The sequence below is a fragment of the Gymnoscopelus microlampas genome, assembly GCF_963454915.1.
Source record: "Gymnoscopelus microlampas genome assembly, chromosome: 18".
NCBI classification, from domain to species: domain Eukaryota; kingdom Metazoa; phylum Chordata; class Actinopteri; order Myctophiformes; family Myctophidae; genus Gymnoscopelus; species Gymnoscopelus microlampas.
This window is the reverse complement of record NC_139955.1, coordinates 25,645,707-25,666,396: the sequence shown is the minus strand read 5'-3', so window position 1 is coordinate 25,666,396 and position 20,690 is coordinate 25,645,707. Positions and strand designations below refer to the sequence as shown.

Genomic DNA, 20,690 nt, shown 5'->3' with positions numbered 1-20,690 from the left:
AAGAAACAATGTGGAACAACTGCCTGTCATTCACTTTCAACATGGATAAAAGCATTCTCCAGGTGGGGGTAGATTCTAAATTTGACTTATTGTCACCCATTTGACATTATAGTCTATGTGGGACAGTCAGATATTGTAGTCAGATATTATTGCTAGCGGGCCAGTTCTGGCCCATGGGCCGCCTATTGCCTACCACTGACATAGATGTTGCCATGTGTTCCAAAAAAGATAACGATATTTGAGAGAAAAAAAAATCAAATATTGTCAAAGGAGACAGAAATGTGTGCTTGGGTAGAACTTGGACTGATATTTTGCTAACTCTGAAGTCAGAAATGTTCATTCTCTATATGAGAGAAAGTGAAAGAGGAGGGGAAACAGGGCTTGGGGAGGGAACTTTGGGGAGAAGAGGAAGCAAGAGCTGAAGTATAAAGCCACAGAGAGACAGTGAGCCAAAGGGCGAGACGTGGAGTTGTTAGTGAAAGGAGCTTGCGAAACCACACTGTTGAGCTGTGAGTATTTGTATGATCTGTGTGAATCAGTGTTTTCTTTCTGCAACTAAACAGTGATGCATTTTGTTTTCCCAGAATTTTTGGTTTAATGTTGAAATGTTATTTGTTGTCTGCATTGTGCTATACAGGCAGTCACTGAACTCATCATTGTAATGGATTATCATCTAAATAAGGATGACTTCAGACAATGTTTGAATTCTACCAGGACTCTTTGTTTTTGTGTTAAACTAACCAAGATGTTTCCATTTGATGCTCATGTCTTGTCTTGTCTTGCCTTTCCTTGCATGATCATTTTCCACCTGCTTTGTGACAACATATTTTCTGTATGTGAGTATGAGTCATTGTGGTGCTTAGTAATGCTTTGCCTCTCCATTTCTGTCAGGTAAAGTCAGGAAAGCTGACTAAGGACACCACTGTGTGTTCCTGTGCGCAGATGTGCTGCAGTGCACTGCCATCTATCGAGCTTGAGGGACGATGCTGACTTGTGAGGGCAGCTCAGGGGTGCGTCGCTGGTTCACCCTAGCTACGGGTCTGGTGGAGTGCCTGTGTTTCGCTGGGGTTTTGTTCGGATGGGCTTCCCTCGTTTTTGTCCTCAAGACAGAGGGCTACTTCAGTTCGCTGTGTGTCAACACAACAGATGTCAACGGAACACAAGTCATAGGTAAGTGCTGCTCACTGTGGTCTTCAGATTTCCACTTGAATGTCTATTTTTATTTAACATTTATTGAAGGATTGTCACAGCTTACAGAATAAGATAAACAGTGATAAAAAAGAAACAGACCCTTCTAGTTTTCTGTAAAAAACAACAACTCACAAGACAAACACAAACCCTCCCAAAAAGTGTACATTTGATAGTAAATAAAAAGGTACTTGAATGTCTTTCTATCTACCCCATCTGATACTGTTTATAGCAAGCCCCTTTTACGGCAAGATCCATGTGGAAGTCAATAATGGTGTTCTCTTAAATCTTTAAATTTTAGCTTTTTTAAACTTTAAACTTTGGATTAGGTCGGCACAATTAATTGTAAGTAATTGAAAATCATGATTTTATGTTTCACAATAATGTAATTCTGAAACTTGTGTTAATTAGGAGTAAAGGGTCATTAACCGGAACAATGTTCAAGCCATCTCCATCCTTTAGGCTCACAGAGGAAGAATAAAATCGCATAGGGCAGGGGTCTTTTTTTAGGCCAAGGACCCCTTAGCTGAGAGTGAGATGAAATAATATTGTGTGGCAGATTAAACCTTTTCATAGATTTCATAGATAGCATAGATAGCTTCATAGAGATGTTTGACAGCACTATCATCAGTGTTGTGTCAATTGATGCTTTTTGTTTGTTTGTTTACACATTCTATTAATATGTTGGATGCATGTTAATGTGTACTTTCAGACATTTAACCCTCAGTACTTAGAAAACTTGACCTTTGGCTCTGTAATTGGTCCGCTATTCTTTCCTTCTACACCAAACGTCTTCACCGAAATTAGCAGATCTACAAGCAACGCCTCGCAGCGTTGTGAGCTTGTAGATCTGCTCATTTTGGCTAATGTTCCCCTCAGAATAGGGGCTGGGGTTCAAGTGGTTAATGTAAAAAAAGGTTCCTATCACACAAAGATTTGGCGGACCCCATGTAGTAACTCTGAGGACCCGCCTAGGGGTTCCGGACCCCCTGTTGAAGACCCCTGGCATAGGGTATTACACACCATTTGAGCAAATATATGGCACTGATAAGTATAAAGCACAACAAAATTATTCCACCAAACCATCATTATTAACAATCGTGTTCATTACTCATGTTATGTGTAATATGTGCTAAGAAGGATACGCATCCAAACTGGGGCATGCAGGGATGCCTGCAGACACACACAGCCACCCAGGCACATGCGCGCGCATGCACGCACACACGCACACACACACACACACACACACACACACACACACACACACACACACACACACACACACACACACACACACACACACACACACACACACACACACACGCTGGTCACAAGGGGTGAGCATGTGGATTTTTCTGCTCCATTATCACCTCCTTGAACACACTCTTTCATTACCTAAATCCCAGCACTGTTTTATTCTCTTCTACCCCCTCTCCCTCTCTCGCTCTCTCTCTCTCTCTCTCTCTCTCTCTCTCTCTCTCTCTCTCTCTCTCTCTCTCTCTCTCTCTCTCTCTCTCTCTCTCTCTCTCTCTCTCTCTCTCTCTCTCTCAGACTGCAGTGGACAGGATGAGCAGTTCTCATTGGTCTTCACCATCGCCTCTTTTATGAACAATTTCCTGACACTGCCTAATGGCTTCCTGTTTGATCATTTCGGCACTACAGTGGCTCGACTGATTGGAATGTGAGTCGTTTGATTGTTTGGCTGGATGGATGAACAGATGAAGAATGGGTGAATGTCCCAATATAAGTATACCCCCCAAATATGTAATAAAGTGGAAATTTAACTTAAGTCCTTCAGCAAATTGATGGCAACAGAATTAACCCGTTTTAAATAGCATAAAAAGTCACATCACTTTTCTTTATTTGAATGCCAAATTCTGATAAGCAACATGTCACATCCTGAGCTTATACTTGAGCTCTTACTTGCTTCTTAACACTTCTCTTCATAAGCTTTTTATAAAGTGTTATTTTTATTTCATTTGCAGAACTAATGATTGATCACTAATAAGCCCTTATCACGTTCACGTTATAAACCCTCTTGGTGTGACTGGAATTCTAGGGGGAAATTGTATAAAAGAATCAAGTTAAACTGCGAACATATGTTGGTCTGTTGATGCTTTAGCAAAACCCTGTTCAAGATTCATGCCTTTTGGATGGAGCTGTAGAACAGTGCTGGAGCTGATCCAAAAGAATGACAGGTGTTGATGCTGTGTCACCGCCATGACACTGTGAACTGAAATGAGAACCAGGCCGTGCAGCGACCAACAGTTATTAACGCAGTGTAGTTACAGACAGTAAGGCCTCTGTCTTCCCCTCTACAGTACATCTCTGCATGACTGTTCTTCCTCCCCTCCTTCCTCACTGTGTCTACATGTTGTGGTTAAGATAATGGGAACACAGCATTTTCTGTATAATTAGTTAATCTTTTACCCTTTTTGACATATTTTGGCAAACACAACTATTTTCTTTCTTTCTTTCTTTCTTTCTTTCTTTCTTTCTTTCTTTCTTTCTTTCTTTCTTTCTTTCTTTCTTTCTCTCTCCTTTCTGTTTCTGTCTCTTTTCTCTCTTCCTGCCTTTCTATCTCTCTTTCTGGCTCTGTCCTCTTTTCTATATGTGATTCCTGTGGTTTTCTTCGAGTCCCATGTCAACTCTGTGGGGTTGCCATGTTTGTGTGTTCGCAAGAGCAGCAGATGTTCAGTCACACAGGCAGAGATCGGAGTCTTGGGAAGAGGGGAGAAATGGTTTGTAGCTTGTGCTTGTGCGTGTTTGTGCATGTTCATGCCATCGGTATGAGAGTGAGCGTAGCCATGACTGTGTGCATGCAAGTCGCAAAAACACATTCATACATGGTAACTGGACAAGGACAGATAAAACTAGTGCGATATAACATAAAGAAAGAACAAGGTCAAAATGGTTCTGCAGAAGGCTGCAATGCTCTGGAGGTTTCCTGGGTAACAGGTCGCCAGGCAGAGCGGTCAGTGAGCTGGGAAGCAGCAGCAAAATGGAAACACAATGAACATGCCTATATGAATGAGACTTTACGAGCCAGAGAATCACACAGTGGGAATGTTTGTGTGAAGACCCAGTAGCAAAGGAAGCTCTAGGAATGAGGGTTACTGTGACAGTTGCTATGGACCTGCTCTTGAGGTTTACGAAGGAACATGCAATGAACTAGCCCATCTGTGACCTCACCCATCGCTGTAGCACGGCCTACAAGATGGATGAGGTCACAGATGGGGCTAGCAAAGAACTTGACCGACAGGTCAGACAGAAACGGGTTTGAGATCTGCATTCATTGCCTCTGGTTGTGTGAATCGTTAGATGAGTTGGTTTGTTTGTGTGTGTGTGTGTGTGTGTGTGTGTGTGTGTGTGTGTGTGTGTGTGTGTGTGTGTGTGTGTGTGTGTGTGTGTGTGTGTGTGTGTGTGTGTGTGTGTGTGTGTGTGTGTGTGTGTGTGTGTGTGTGTGTGTGTGTGTGTTGGTGTTAGGGAGAAGCTGAGCAACACTCACATTCCCCATCTATCAGACTCCATCTCCATTCCCAGACCTAATCTGCGATAACAAACTCCTCTAGTTGGTCATATAAGCTCATCCATGTGTTTCCACTAAGAGAGGGTGGAGGGGAAATTAAAAGCCAAGGAGCACAAATAGTCAGACACAGGGAGGTGAGGAAGAGGTTGAGGGGTGAGACAGAACCCCTGGCATGGGAAGGGCCAGGAAAACAGAGTTAATGTAGGCTAAAGGCTTTCCAGACAGGGTCAAGTAAGCACCAAGTACAATGATCAGCAGAAGAGGAAAGGTGACAAGGTTCAACCTGCACTTGAGCAATGCCAAGCAGATGTTGAACAACAGCCACATATGATCTTTACATTGTCCTTTTACCTGTTTAATAATGTTAATCATTCTATTAGTGTTGTTTCTTATCTTCTTGTGCGCTCTCCCACCTTAACGTCCTATGTGTGTGATTCATTTACTAGCCCTTAAGTACAGTTATTATCTCTCTCTCCCACCAGATTCCTCTACACCCTTGGTACCTTGTTTGTGGCATTCTCAAGTTCAGGTTAGTCCTCCCTCCATCCTGCTAGACGCTCACATTGAACGACTGACAATGAGTTACAGTTGTGGATGCTCACATTACATTTTCTCCCTCAGCCCTTTCCAACCTCCTCTTCCCCGCTCTCTGCTTCATCGCTGTGGGAGGCATCTTGTTCCTGATCAGCAACATGCAAGTATGGAGCTGAAGTTGCCATATCACTTTTAGGCTTTGTCTCCCACTCGAGACCTCTACCCACACTTGGGTAGCGCTTGCCTGCCTGCTACTTAAAGGTTGTGAGCTCTGTTGCTGATACATAAAATACCACAAAGCAGCATTTTGACAAAATAAATGTCACCTGCCTATGTTTTCGAAAATCAGCCACTCCATCTCTCTTCGATGTGCTGGTTTTCATCTCAATTGTGTCTCTGCTGTGTCTACGCTGTCCCTAGTTTAAGAAGCTCCAAATTATTTTTCAATTTCCTCTCACACTCCACTGTGAAAATCGACAAAAAAGGGGGACATGGACATTATAATATGGATCTATTAGAGGCAATATTAAATGAACCAATAGTAAAACTCATAAAGCAGCGTCTTTGCACTGTTGATATTTTCAATTGACAAGTCGAAAGTCCAATCAGAGTTCCCCAGACGATTCCATAATTTTGACATGCAATCATTGACCTTGTGACAGAGTTTCTCCTTTTATTTGCAAGATCACAGACATTAATGAGCTGCACACTTCAAGACAAATTCAAATTTTCTTCAACTTTGAAAGCAAGTGCCCAACGCCAGGGGTGCTTGAACAACATCAAGTGTGCCCTTATAGCATTTTCTATCAGTCCTCCATAGAAAACAATGAGAAAGACTGGTGCACAGTGAAAAGAAAAATAGTTGATCTACAAGCTCACAATGCTTCACATCGCAAGGCGGTGTGCGCTTGCAGATCTGCTAAATCTGACTTTAGCACACTGGCTCTCCATACTAATGTGAAGGTACAGTGCAATAACATCATGAATCATGATCATGAGCTATGAGGGAGAACAGTCCCATGACCCATCTTCAGGAAATATGTTTTGAGAAAGCCTGCTCCCTGAACTTTCTCAGTGGGGGGGTGGGGGTCCGTAGCCTCAAACCGGGACCCATTCACTTGTATTGGTCACAAAGGCAGCTTAAGGCTATGCTTATGATCCTGCGATATGATCAAAGAATAATCTGTGCACTCCATTTAATGGAGTGATACAGTATGAGATAGGAATGGAAATACGGCAAACATGCCAAAGAATGAGACTTTATGAGCCAGAAAACATTTTTGTGTGAAGAAGGGAGTAGCAAAGGGAGCGGTAGGAATAAGGGTTACTGAGATGCATGCTATGGACCAGCTCTTGAGGTTGGAGAAAGAATGCATAAGACAGGGCAGGCATATACGAAGAACATGACAGTCAGCTCAGACAGAATGAGGTCTTTGCACTCGTTACCTCTGGCTGTGTGCATCATTGGCAATTTTGGGATAAATGTAAGCTTGCGTCTCATTATCTACTGCAGGTCGGGAACCTATTTGGCTCTCATCGCTCCACCATCATCACACTATATAATGGAGCTTTTGACTCTTCCTCAGCAATCTTCCTCGTTATCAAGGTAAAATATGTCTCCTTGTCACAAATGAATACCTGAAGGTATAGTATCTTCTAAGAAGGTGCTGATGAAGAGGAGGGAAATTATGTTATTAAATCAGATATATCTGTTCTTCCTCTTTAGTTGCTGGTTGAGTCGGGCGTTTCTCTGCAGAACTGCTTCCTCTTCCTGTCTGCCTGTGGTGTCATTCACCTGCTCAGGACCTTCCTCCTGATGCCCAGATCCAAGATTCCGTACCCCGTACCTGACAGCTATACATATGGGTAAGACATTAAAAAAACAACAACTAAAGAAACCAAGGTTCTTTAGTCTGTCCAGGATCTCTTTGACACTGCAGCACTTTAACATCCATGGTGTTCATTTAACTGCAAAGAGTCCACAAATGGAAGAGTGTCCATTTTTACACTCTTTGGCGTTAAAGTTGCAACCCAGAAGTGGTGGAGGTGGTCTCCCTGTACTCTTTCATTGACAAATGTAGACCCTCCCTAGAAGCTCATGAAGTGGGCATTCCATCTTGAAGAATCGGTAGAAGTCTCTCGTGCAGGAGACCCAGGTTCGAATCCTGGGCAGGACTTAAAAGTAAAATATTTCAGCTTCATTAAAACCGGAAAAGCAGCTGTGTCATTTTAGATTTTAGCTATATATAGCACAATTGGCTATACATTTGGCTATTCAAAAATAGCAGATATACAAGCTCACAACGCTTCGTGCCGTGCTATGAGCTTGTATATCTGCTATTTTTGAAAAATCTTGAAAATCTTTGAATATTTATATTTTTCAACTCAAATGTTTACTTTTGGGGGTCCCTGGAACAAAATATGTTTGAGATGGGAGTCCGCTGCCAAACAATTAAGGATTGTACTGTGTGTGTAACCTTTGCTCTGCCAGGGTGACCTGTGGAAAAACCAAAACCATCAGTCCTGAGCTGGAGGCAGCTAAAGGTCACGTACAGGGTGACGACGCTCCAGAGGATAGTCAGGATACACCACTCGACAAGGAGAGCCATCCAAAGAAAGGTTTGTATTGTATGATACAAGTGATTCTCAAACATGTCTAATTTAAAGGACCCCAAATTTGATATACAGTAGGCCAGTGGTTCTCAACCTTTTCAGGCCGTGACCCCCCAAAATAATCATATTTGAACTGGGGACCCCGCTCCCTGACAAGTACTTGGAATGTAGGAGTTGAGGCATTCAATTTTGTTTGACTACGAGCTATTTTCAAAATGTTTGCCTCTTTCTTATATTATTTGATAATTTGGCCAATGTTGGCCAGTTTGTATAGTATAGTTTGTTGATTACTTTTGATGCAGTAATGGTCTTTTTTTTTCTTTTGTATTAAAGAGGTCTTAAAAGTTCTTAAATTGTCACTTCACTGTCATCTGGGGACCTCCAAAAAAATCATGTGGGGACTGCCCTGGGCAGATAAGTCACATCTGCCTCCCCTGGGGTCCCGACCCACAGGTTGAGAACCACTGCATTAGGCCACAGACCCCCCAATTCGCCACGATGTGTACTATCGAATCTACACGGTAAAATCCTCAGTGTTCATTTAATTCACTCCAAATGGACCCTTACTGCATGTAAGGGTCCATTTGTTTTTTACAATTATAGAATGTCTTAGATTGTTTTTTTATATTATTTATGAAATTATTTTGTTATAATAAATAAATATGTGGGATACGAAAAAAGGGATATTTACTAAAAAAGGGGTATATACCATTGACTGCACAGCAGACTGACTTCTCGACTTTCCTCTGTTCTCTTTCACGGTCTTGCTTTCTATTATTTTCCTGGATGATTGAAGTCTCTCCGCCAGAGAAAAGTTTCAGAGAGTGCGCACTATCCATGTGTTTTCTGTGGCACCTGCTGTGGCTGTCAGTCATGCAGCTCAGACACTACCTGTTCATTGGCACCCTCAACCCCATGCTGCAGAGACTGACCATGGGAGAGCCCTCACTGGGTAAAAACACACACACTAAGCAACTAAGTATATTTACTCACGTACTGTACTTAAGTACAATTCTAGGTACTTTTACTTGAGTATTTCAAATTTTCAGTACTTTATACTTCTACTCCACTATATATCTCAGAGGCAAATACTCCAATACAAATATATGACAGCCTTACTTAGTTACTTTGCAGATTTAGATTATTATTATTTTACATTTTTTTATTGTGGAAAATATTCAAGTACATGAATATTTATATTCCCTTTTTATTTTGTATATACCCCAAAAAGTATACAAAAAATTACACTAAGATTAATACAAAAAAGAAAAGAAAAGAAAGGACAGCAAAATAAGCAACAATAGCAAAGTAATTAGCAGAATCCTTGTGTGTCGTTTTTTTGGGTGTATTAGACATTACAGTTATCGCATGGTGGTATGAGGATTTAAACAGACATTGTTAAGAATGAAACAAAACAAAATAGATTTAGATTATTAGTACAAAACCTACATTAACCTCTCAAACACAATTTTATACTTCAGCTCATAGAAAATTGCTGATCTACAAGCTCACAACACAACGCATTACGACTCATTGTGAACTTGTAGATCAACTATTTATTTTTGAAGTATTACAAACTCTGAAAAAATGTAGTACTTGTACATTGTATTTTGCTGCCAACTCTTTTGTACTTTTTCTCCAGTAACATTTTGAATGCAGGTCCTTTACTTGTAACAGAGTATTTCTACATTGCGGTATTGCAACTTTTACTTCAGGAAAGAATCTGAGTTTGCACACAAACACACAAACATTCTCAATGTTACATAACAGACCACAAAAACATTTCATGGTCATCAATCTTCTTCCCAAATAACTGTCTAGAAACACTCTATTGCAGTGGTTCCCAAACTTTATAGCTCAAGACCCAAAAGAGAAATTAGACATTTGCCCGGGACCCAAACTAGTAAAAATAGCAGATCTACAAGCTCACAATGCGTCGCTTCTTGCCACGTTGTGAGCTTGTGGATCTGCTATTTTCATTTATTTTATTATTTCTTTTCAATTATTTTTTGATTGATGACATTTTTGATTAAACCTTTTGAAAATCTTTTGAAATATATATTTTTATGTAGGAGACAAACAAATGGGATATTTACAATTGGTCCGCCCCCCCAAACATAGGTCAGACACTGATTTTTTAAAGCTCACAGCATGTCACAAAGCAACACATTGTGAGCTTGAAGAATGGCTGTTTTCGGAAAGAGATTTGGTGTTGGGGGAAAAAAGGAAGCGGCGTAATATAGACCGCTGGGGAACTCCCTTCAATGAAGTATATGGTTTAAGTGGTTAACTTACAACCAATACGTTTTTTTTATTGTGGTGATATAAATAAGGCATTACAACAACAGTTTACACAGTATACTGACAGTTTATACAGTAGTGACAGGTTACACAGGTACTGACATACATTATTTTTAAATGGATGCCTGTACTAAGGTCCATCCCCAGGAAATCTTTTATAGTTATTGAGTTTATTACCGGCCATGACTTTTTCCTGGTTGAAACATGGACAGATACCGATATTGATCGTATTGCGGCATGTCCCCCCGGCTATTCCTTTTGGAATTCCAGCAGACGAGGACCTGCTGGAAATTCATATTGGTCACTGCTGTCATTCATAAAACCGGCCACAAATGCTCGGTTGCTGTTGGGAACTTCGAGCTCTTCTCTTCCCACTATCTTCGTTGGCTTGTTATATCGCCCCCCCCCAAATCAAACGTTTTTTTGGCAGAATGTGGTCACTTACTTTCCATCATTATTACCAATTATGATGAGATGTTATTATTAGGTGATATAAATATTCATATTGATGTCCAAGATGATAAATTGGCATCCGAGTTCTTAGACTTGATTCACACTTTTAATTGCACCCAACATGTCTCCAGCCCGACCCATGATCATGGTTAAACTATTAGATCTCCAGACCACCACCATGCCTGTTTCTGACCATGCCGCCATTCTTTTTAAACTTCCCCTTGCGCCGGAGGTCTCTATGCCGAGAGGCCCCAGATGCTTCCGGCCCATTACTCCACTGACCATGCAGAGTTTCTGCAGCACCTACCAGGCTTCCAAGCAGCTTGAGCTGCTAAATTCCCTGTGCTCTGTGGACGAGTTGACTATGCAATTCATGCAACGCTGTACTGTATCTATGGACACCGTAGCCCCCCAAAAAATCTCCAAAGCTTCTCCACCAGCAAAAAAGCCTCCACCATGGATTAATGACCGTGTCCGGGTCATAAGAAGGGCATGTAGACATGCAGAACGTGTATGTCATATGTAATTTCACCACCATGAAACTGCTCTTAAAAAATGTAAACAACACCATAAAAGAGGAGAGATCGAACTATTTCTCTCATCTCATAGCTACCAATCCTCACAATCCAAAACTTCTCTTCACATCATTTCCATTGAGAGATGTGAGGTATTCCAGTCTCACATCGTCTGAGAGGTGCTATTCAAATAAAGATTATTATTATTATTATTTATACTGTACTAAAATGGTAAAATGGTGTATTTTTATAGCGCCTTTTACATTACATTACATTCACACACAGACGGCAAAGGAAACCATGCAAGGCAGCAACCTGCTCATCAGGAGCAGTTCCGTGGTTCAAGGTTTGGAACTGGGAGCCTTCTGTTTCCGAAGCAGCCGCTCTACCACCTGAACCACTGTCAACCCCTGTACTGACAGGTTTAAAGTACTCACAGGTTACACAGGTACTGAAAGGTTAGCCAGATACTGAGAGGTTTCAGAGATACTGACAGGTTACAAAGTACTGACAGCTTACACTGCTACTGATATGTCACACTGGTACGGATTACAATGTTGATTAGGTACATTGTTGAATTAGTGATGCTGCATTCTATTTCGTCTAACGGTCTCTTCCATGGCTTCCGTGTCCTTGCAGTGAGCCAGTACCTCAATGCATTTGCTTCGACCCAGCTGTGTGGTGTGCTGTGTGCTCCCTGGAACGGACTGATCTTTGACAGACACAAGGGCAAGCCCAGAGCCGCAGGTAAAACTCTCGGCAGCTAACAGTGAAGCCAGAAAAACAAAATGAACCCTAAAACAAAAATGAATTATTCACTGAAGCCCTATTTCAGAAAAAGCTACAATAGCCGATCTACAAATTCACAACATGTCGCAATGTGACACCTTGTGAGCTTGTAGATCTGCTATTTTAAGTACTTTTGAAAAGTTATGGATTTTTTTTTCTTTTTATGGATTTAGTTTTTTATTTTATTTGAAAAAATATTTTAAAAGTCTCCAATTTTTACATTTGTAAAAATGTATTTTGTGTATGTGTGTGTGTGAGAGGGGGGGGGGTGGTTGAAAGAGAAAAATATAGGCCTTAGGAAATATATAAGGGTATATTTATGACCCAAAAATGTGTCCCGACCCACTGTTGTGAAACACTCCTGTGTGTTGATCTTATGCTGCGTTTACATGGATTCAGGCAAATTGCAGACGATCAACACATTGGCACGGTTAAAGCAAACGACAAGTCAGAATATCAGGGTGGCTAAATGGAACATGTTGTATTGTTTTGACAGAATGTGTCTATTATATGCATGTAGCTATAAAATGCAGCTTTCTGTATTGCAAATAGTATGCTACTAACAACAACAACATTTTATCTGGAGACAGACATTCTCCAGATAACAGAGATAAAGGAACTCTTTCAGGAACTTTTTCTCAAGGTCCCTCCTTATAAACGGAGATAAACGGCACGTGAAACACCTGCCTGTCATTCACTTCAGGTCGGGGCAGGTTCTCTATTCTGACATTATAGCCTATATGTGGGACGGTCAGATATTGTAAATTATTGCCTGGCCGGATATTATCAATTGCAGGCCAGTTCAATTGAGTGTTGGGCCACCTATTACTGTACATACCACTGGGTTAGGATTTAGGCCATTTAAGGGTTAGGTTTGGCAAGTTACAAACAGGTCAATAAAGAATAACAAAGACAGTGAGACAAACGTTTGTGTGATTGTGTGTGTGTGTGTGTGTGTGTGTGTGTGTGTGTGTGTGTGTGTGTGTGTGTGTGCGTGCGCGCTGCGTGCGTGCGTGCGTGCGTGCGTGCGTGTACACACACGTGTGTGTGGGTGCATGTGTGTGTGTAGGGGAGAGTGAGCGAGAGGCAGACCTGAGGTCATCGGTCCTCTCTCTGTTCCTGACGGCGCTGCAGTGTGTGCTGTTCTCTGTTTGCGCCTCCTTACCCCTCCTGCCCCTCCAGTACCTCACCTTCATCCTGCAGGTGCTCAATCGCTCCTTCCTGTACGGTGGCAACGCAGCCTTCCTCAGCATAGCGTGAGTGGCACACTGCGCGTACACACTTGCAGTGGTGGGAAAAGTACTCAAATTCTTTACTTAAGTAAAAGTACCAATGCTGCAATATAAAAATACTCTGTTACAAGTAAAAGTCCAGAATTAAAAATGTACTTGAGTAAAAGTACAAAAGTATTGGCATCAAAATGTACTTAAAGTACCAAAAGTAAAAGTACTAAATATTTGAAAATAGCAGATCTACAAGCTCACAACGCGTCGCATCGGCTTGTAGATCGGCTATTTTCAAATAGCCTAGGTATAAGATAGGGCTAAAGTGGTTAATGTATGTTTCATTATATCATAGTTTATATCTGAAAAGTAATTAGTAACTAAAGTTTTCAAGTAAATGTAGTGGAGTAAAAGTACAATATTTGCCTCTGAGATGTAGTGGAGTAGAAGTAAAAGTATTGGAAATTGGAAATACTTAAGTAAAGTACAAATACCTCAAAATTGTACAGTACTTAAGTACATTTACTTAGTTATTTTCCACCACTGCGTACACACTTGCACGCACGCACATGCACACACTTGCATGCACGCACGCACGCACGCACGCACGCACGCACGTACGTACGTACATACGCACGCACGCACGAACAAACAAACAAACAAACTCATGTAACCCACACACACCCAAAAGCACACAATCTCACATTCTATTGTACACATTGTGTGAAGTGAGCCTCCCTCCCCCCAGGACATACTGTATACTACTGCAGCAGTGGCGGAAAGTATGGCTACGTTTACTTTACTTGAGTGTTACCATTTTTATGACACTTTTTATAATATGATACTATATACTTCTATTCCACTACATCTCAGAGGCAAATATCCAACGAGCTCACAACGTCATGATATGATGCGTTGTGAGTTTGTGTAGAGCAACTATTTTTGAAAAAGAAATTAGCAAAAACAGCTTGTTTTCTGCATAATGAGTTTTACTTTTGGTACTCATTATATTTTGATGACAATACTTTTGTGCTTTCACTGAGGTAAAATTTGGGATTAAGTACAAATCAGATCAGAGTACCTCTTCCATCGCTGCCAAGTGGTGCTTAACCAAGGCTAAGCAGAACATCAAAGACACTCAACACCCCAACCACAATCTGTTCACCCTGCTTCACCCTGCTACCGTCAGACAGGCGATACTGCAGTATCAAATGCCAAATGAACAGACAAAGGCTATACCAGGCTGCTGAATAGGCACTGAGCCCTGCCGCGCACATGTCTGTACATTTCCACCCATTGTAGCCCCTACTGTACCTAACTTCTGCTGCACTTTATATCCTGTTTAGTTATTCAAAATGCGGCCACTAGATGGCCACATCAGTCTTACATGCTTACAGGCTCACTTCTCGTATGCAGTTATGATTGTAGATACATTCCCGTTCCAATATATTCTATGCATATTTGATGTCTGCGGCTATTTCATATGTTTTTTTATTTTCACAAGAGACTGCGGCACACTTTGCATATTTGATATTTTCATATAGTTTATAGTTTTTTACCCTTACTTACACTCTTATTCTAATTTAAAATGATATTATATTAATAATATTTCATGAGAAGCAAGCACAAAATAATTGTACCTACCTAATTGCCCTCTGTATTTCCTAATGCGTGTATTTTGTGTGTGTGTGTGTGTGTGTGTGTGTGTGTGTGTGTGTGTGTGTGTGTGTGTGTGTGTGTGTGTGTGTAGTTTCCCGTCATGTCACTTTGGGAAGCTGTATGGCCTGGCCATGGCTTTGTCTGCGGTGTTCTCGCTGCTGCAGTACCCCTGTGTCGCTCTGGTTAAAGGACCCTTGGGAGGTGACCCATTCTACGTAAGTACGGACCGGACCGCCCTTTGGTAGTAATCCTAGAGGAGGATACCACAAGTATCTCAGGCGTTTACAAACCTGACATTCGCCCTACGCTGCCATAGCAGTGCCCTTCATCACAGACTGGGCTATAGAGGGTGGTGCGGACAGCAGAGCCTTGTTGCACTGTTGAGCTTGCACACACAAGCACACGCACGCGCACGCGCACGCGCACGCGCACACGCACACGCACACACACACACACACACACACACACACACACACACACACACACACACACACACACACACACACACACACACACACACACACACACACACACACACACACACACACTCACTCAGTCAATTAGTTTTCATCAGATTCACTACACTTCCTTCGTCACACCCTCCTTTCTAGGCAGAGCCGATCCTAGGGTCTGTGGTGGCCCTAGGCAAACATGCCCAGAGGGGCCTTGCAATGCGCGCCGAAAAGATTTGGGGCCCTTGAGGCCTGCTCGCATTTACTCATTCCCTCTGTCTACCCATACAGGTGAATGTAGCACTGACCCTGATCAGCCTGCTCGCGTTCATTCATCCCCTCTACGTCTACCTGCACTGCCGTCGCCTGGCTGATGGGAGAACCAAAGTCAATGTTTCCTCACTGGCTCCTGGTGAAGGCGCACAATGAAAAGAGAAGCCAAGCCCTGACAATCCACTGCTTCTTCAACCCCATCATTCTACAAGCCTTACCTCGTATTCATTTTGTTTGGTAAATGTTGATGAGTTCTATATTGAACTCATCAACATTTACTATATTGTTTAACTGTTCACACATAATATTTCTCAAATATGTTCTCTCTTCTTGCTCTTTTTCTGCATTTGTCTCATTCAAATTCTTTCTTTGTATTTGGCACACTTGTAGCCAATGAACACACTCAGTGGAGGTCGGAAATATAATTATTGTTTGCTGTGACATAACTTTGAGGAGACATTTTCGTTTTGGTTATACATTCCCTGGTAAATGTTATGTATTTATGTACAGTATATAGAATTTCCAACAAGGAAAGACAGCCGTTTATTTTCAGGACACATCTGCTTGTTTTACACATGATTTTTTATTTATCTGACAGATGTCAGAAATCATGGACCAGGTCTGTTTACATTCTCTCTCTATGTGCTTGTGTTAGAGCATGTTGGTTGAATTTCCAAGACCCTTTTCTGCACTAACGCTGACTGACTATGCAAAGTGACATAGTGCTAATATGCCTACTCAAACAGTGAATCTCTTTTATATCTGAAATTTCATGTGCTGCTGCTACAATTGTATTTTAATGCTTCATGTTGCCTCTGATATAGTCTATCAGTATTGTTTTCCTACATTTTAAGTAGTACATGTATACATGTACTTTCTTTTAAAGGGAAATGCCTCATAGAAATCGTTTTTTACACAGAAATAAGCACTAGATTTAAGTTTGTATTATAATAATGTGCCATGTCTCAAATGTGTTATCTGACCAAATATTGGAAATGCTGCAAAAGTATGCAGATGTAGTGTTAAATCAAATGTTTTTTAACACTGGGGGGAATATATATTTCGACCAACAGTAAAATCTTGTTGCCAAATTTCAGTATAATATATCCCAATGTTTCCGAAGTCCCCAGATAGCACAATGATTGTGGGTGGGGTGCACTTTCCTCAGTACAGAGCCCATGGTACACAGAGGTGTGTGGAGCTGAAGAAGGAAGATGGAATTTACCTCATGCTGCTCGTCTCCAAAACACATGAACATTTCCACACACACAGACACACACTTCAATTATCGTTACAAATAAGTGCCTGTGAAACCTATGTTACTGTGCTGCTGTTAGTTCTATAATTAAAAAATAAGTACCTGCAGACTGCATCCTCCTACATGCTTACAGGCTCACTTCTCGTATGCAGTTATGATTGTAGATACATTCCCATTCCAATAGATTTCCATGACCTTAGGCCGCATGGAACAGTGTCTACAGCAAGTTGTTATATCACACACAGCCAAGAAAAGATGCAGGCCATGAAATCTATTCACATGAATGTGGTGTACTGTGTGTGTGTGTGTGTGTGTGTGTGTGTGTGTGTGTGTGTGTGTGTGTGTGTGTGTGTGTGTGTGTGTGTGTGTGTGTGTGTGTGCGTGCGTGCGTGCGTGCGTGCGTGCGTGCCTGCGCGCGCGTGTGTGCGCATCTATACATACGTCATCAATGATCACAACCCGGTTGTGACTATTTTAAAGTGAAAGATTACATGAACAAATGGATGACAGGAATAGAATGTGAGGGTGTTGAGTCAGGGATAAAAATAAGCCATCTATGATCTTTTTTTCTGATTTGGACAGATTGAATCTGTTGAACAAATGGAACAAGATAAAAAAAATATCTTCATGACACATACTGCACAGATTCAGACAAGCTGGTCTGTCAGAAACTGTAAGAATCTGTGTGACTGCTGCTGTATTGACACTGACAGTGAGATTAGCAAAGATTAAATAATGAATGGTCTCACATGTTGTACTTTCCCATCTGCTCTGGTGGGAACTACACAGATGATCTCCATTCTGCTCAGGAGGTGAGTGGGTTCATCAGATAAGATTATCTCATCTTCAGCACTTGACCCCTCACACATGGAGCTGTGAATAATCTGCGAAAATATCAGAACTATAATATTATAGATCTAATATTTTATAGGTGGGCTATTTTTGAGTGTCTCAGAGGAGGGCTGTGGACAGTTCAGAAACAAGACAGCCTAGCCGAAAGTTGGACGTATACTCAGCCCTTACTCTATCAGGCAGAAACACAAGTGCTGGCGTCCACACACATACACGTGTCTGCACACAGGGAGATCTTCATGACACAATGTTTGTATATGAGTGTGTGAGAGAGAGGAGAGTGAGTGAATGTCTACAGCGAGACAAACCGAGACAAGGGTGGATGGCTTGACAACAGAGCAAAAGAGAACGATAGAGAGGTTGAGAGATTAGCTGTGTTTGTGTGTGTGTGTAAATGGTAAATGGTAAATGGTGCATTTATATAGCGCTTCTCTCCGAAGCGCTTTACATTGATTGTGCCATTAACCCATTCACACACATATTCATACACCGATGCCGGAGGAAACCATGCAAGGCACCAACCTGCTCATCGGGAGCATTTAGGGGTTCAGTGTCTTGCTCAAGGACACTTCGACACTAACTCTAGGGGAGCGCCCCAGCCCGGGATCGAACTGGGAACCTTGCGGTTTTCCAGTTCACACTACCCGGCCACTCTACCACTCTACCCCTGAGCCACTGCCGCCCCACTGCCGCCCCAATAGATTTCCATGAGCTTAGGCCGCATGGAACAGTGTCTACAGCAAGTTGTTATATCACACACAGCCAAGAAAAGATGCAGGCCATGAAATCTATTCACATGAATGTGGTGTACACTGTGTGTGTGTGTGTGTGTGTGTGTGTGTGTGTGTGTGTGTGTGTGTGTGTGTGTGTGTGTGTGTGTGTGTGTGTGTGTGTGTGTGTGTGTGTGTGTGTGTGTGTGTGTGTGTGTGTGTGTGTGTGTGTGTGTGTGTGTGTGTGTGTGAGAGAGAGTCAGCTGCATGTTTAGATCTGGGCAGTGGGCACAGAATCAGATATTCTGGACATGCACCAGAGCAAGTGACAGTGATGCATGTGGTTACAACACCATACACTACTGAGAGATGTGAATTAGAGGGTGGGTGTTTAAAGAGGTGCGTGTACAAATGAGTGTGTGCATGCGTGCGTGTGCATGTGTGTGTTTGTGCATGTGCATGCATGCGTGGGGGTAGGGGTGTGAGTGGGGATGGGGATGGGTGTCAAGAATCAAATGTCAAGATTCTTGATTAGTGTGTGTGTGCGTGCGTGCGTGCGTGCGTGCGTGCGTGCGTGCGTGCGTGCGTGCGTGCGTGCGTGTACGCGCTCGAGCACATGTGTGTGTATGTGTCTGTGTGTGTTCTCATCCATGTGTGGTAAAGGTTGTATGAGCTCTGCCTCTGACTCCTTGGATGGGTCATCAACAGATCACACATGTGATTTAATGAGCTTGTAAACATGTGGGCTAATGTGTCATCACAAAGTATGGAGAAACACACACACACACACACACACACACACACACACACACACACACACACACACACACACACACACACACACACACACACACACACACACACACACACACACACACACACACACACACACACGCACACACAGCCTTATCGCTCCCACAGCCTTCCCATGGAGACCACTAATGCTTGCCTGGTGAGTGTCCTTCCTCCCCCGTTCAAGAAACATTGTTTTTGATTGATTGAATAATACTTTATTAACAGGTTGCAAATAGCACAGTCAGTGGTACGATTATACAATGATTCAAAAAGCATAACACAAAAAGCCCTAAGGGCTTGTTTCCATTGTGGTCCTGTGTATTCAATTCATCAAGACATTTAAAGACATACAATGACATCATCAACACTATGTAAATCCACATGTATGCGTGCACGCGCACACGCGCGTGCGGGCGCACACACACACACACACACACACACACACACACACACACACACACACACACACACACACACACACACACACACACACACACACACACACACACACACACACACACAACCCCCCCCCTCCTTGTGTCATGCGCACACAGCTTGTAGTTAGTGATGACCTTGCAGGCAGCTTTTGTGTGTGTTGGACAGAACATGTGCATCTTGGTGTCATGTAAATCACCAGCCTTCCTTGACCCGTGTGAGAGAAAGGACTCAAATACAGTATTGACTAAAACCCTAAAACACACTCACACTCACACTCACATCTAACATATTATATCATAATGCATGTTCCAGCCCACTTGTCATGCAATTTTGTACAGTAAATGACTTACACTAAAGTGAGAAACACTGGCAAATGGACATTAGATTACATCCATGCTTATAGACTGACTAGTAAATCAAATACTTGTAAATGGTCCATAGAGTTCTGTGTCTTGCTCAAGGACACTTCGTCAGTAACACAGGGGGATCGAACCGGTATCCTTCCGAATTCCAAGCGGCCTTCTAACTCCACCACTACTGCCATGTATGTAGCCTACTATTTATTAGATTTTTCTGTACAGTATGTCTCTGCACTCTGCTAGTCCCCCCTCCCAATACAATACATGTGATGTCACTCAGATTATAAGCACATTTGCACTCAAAGAAGGACCACAATGGAAATATGCTCTCGAGCTTCTTTGTTAAATTTGTTCATACATATGCATTCCTTTCAATAAAAACATCAATCAATCAATCAATCAATCAATCAACCAACCCTTCAGTCAGGTGGTGTGTTATTCAACTGTCTGGTGCATAGTGGCGCATAACGGACATAGTGTACCAGAAAACGACAACATCGTCATTGCAGCCAAAGGTCACACTACATCCGTCCTTATTTGGGCATTAAGCGGAATGAGGTTGGGTGTTTAGAAATAAGGAGGCAAAACGAAAGTGGTAGGTTTTGGCTTTGCGTAAAATGCCACTTAAATGCCAATTCTATTCATCACAAATGGAATTCATATTTATTCCATTTTTGTATCTCCTGATCAAAATCTCCTGGGCCTCGCAAGTCGCATCATATCGTAGCAATATTTTAATTTCATGTTCC

General features: G+C 42.1%; 1 protein-coding gene across 2 annotated transcripts; it reads left to right on the top strand.

Annotated features, from left to right (window-relative positions):
* Window positions 1-405: 405 nt before the first annotated feature.
* On the top strand, window positions 406-16,887 carry slc43a3b (solute carrier family 43 member 3b). 2 transcript variants are annotated; one of them, XM_084041273.1, is made up of 13 exons: window positions 406-509; window positions 892-1,170; window positions 2,740-2,869; window positions 5,200-5,246; window positions 5,339-5,415; window positions 6,765-6,857; window positions 6,978-7,117; window positions 7,743-7,870; window positions 8,661-8,816; window positions 11,773-11,880; window positions 12,992-13,178; window positions 14,896-15,019; window positions 15,548-16,887. In XM_084041273.1, the coding sequence occupies exons 2-13, from the start codon at window positions 984-986 to the stop codon at window positions 15,683-15,685; spliced, it is 1,515 nt and encodes a 504-aa protein (XP_083897399.1). In that variant the 5' UTR covers window positions 406-509; window positions 892-983; the 3' UTR covers window positions 15,686-16,887. The 2 variants fall into 2 exon arrangements, with proteins under 2 accessions (XP_083897399.1, XP_083897400.1); XM_084041274.1 differs by having other exon boundaries at window positions 414-509; window positions 898-1,170.
* The last annotated feature ends 3,803 nt before the right edge of the window (window positions 16,888-20,690 follow it).

Excerpts from the sequence above, each read along its gene's own strand:
- slc43a3b (XM_084041273.1), top strand. The coding sequence starts at position 984 with ATGCTGACTTGTGAGGGCAGCTCAGGGGTGCGTCGCTGGTTCACCCTA. Across the intron at positions 2,870-5,199 it reads GTGGCTCGACTGATTGGAAT|ATTCCTCTACACCCTTGGTA; the intron begins GTGAGTCGTTTG and ends CTCTCCCACCAG. Across the intron at positions 7,871-8,660 it reads GGAGAGCCATCCAAAGAAAG|TCTCTCCGCCAGAGAAAAGT; the intron begins GTTTGTATTGTA and ends GGATGATTGAAG.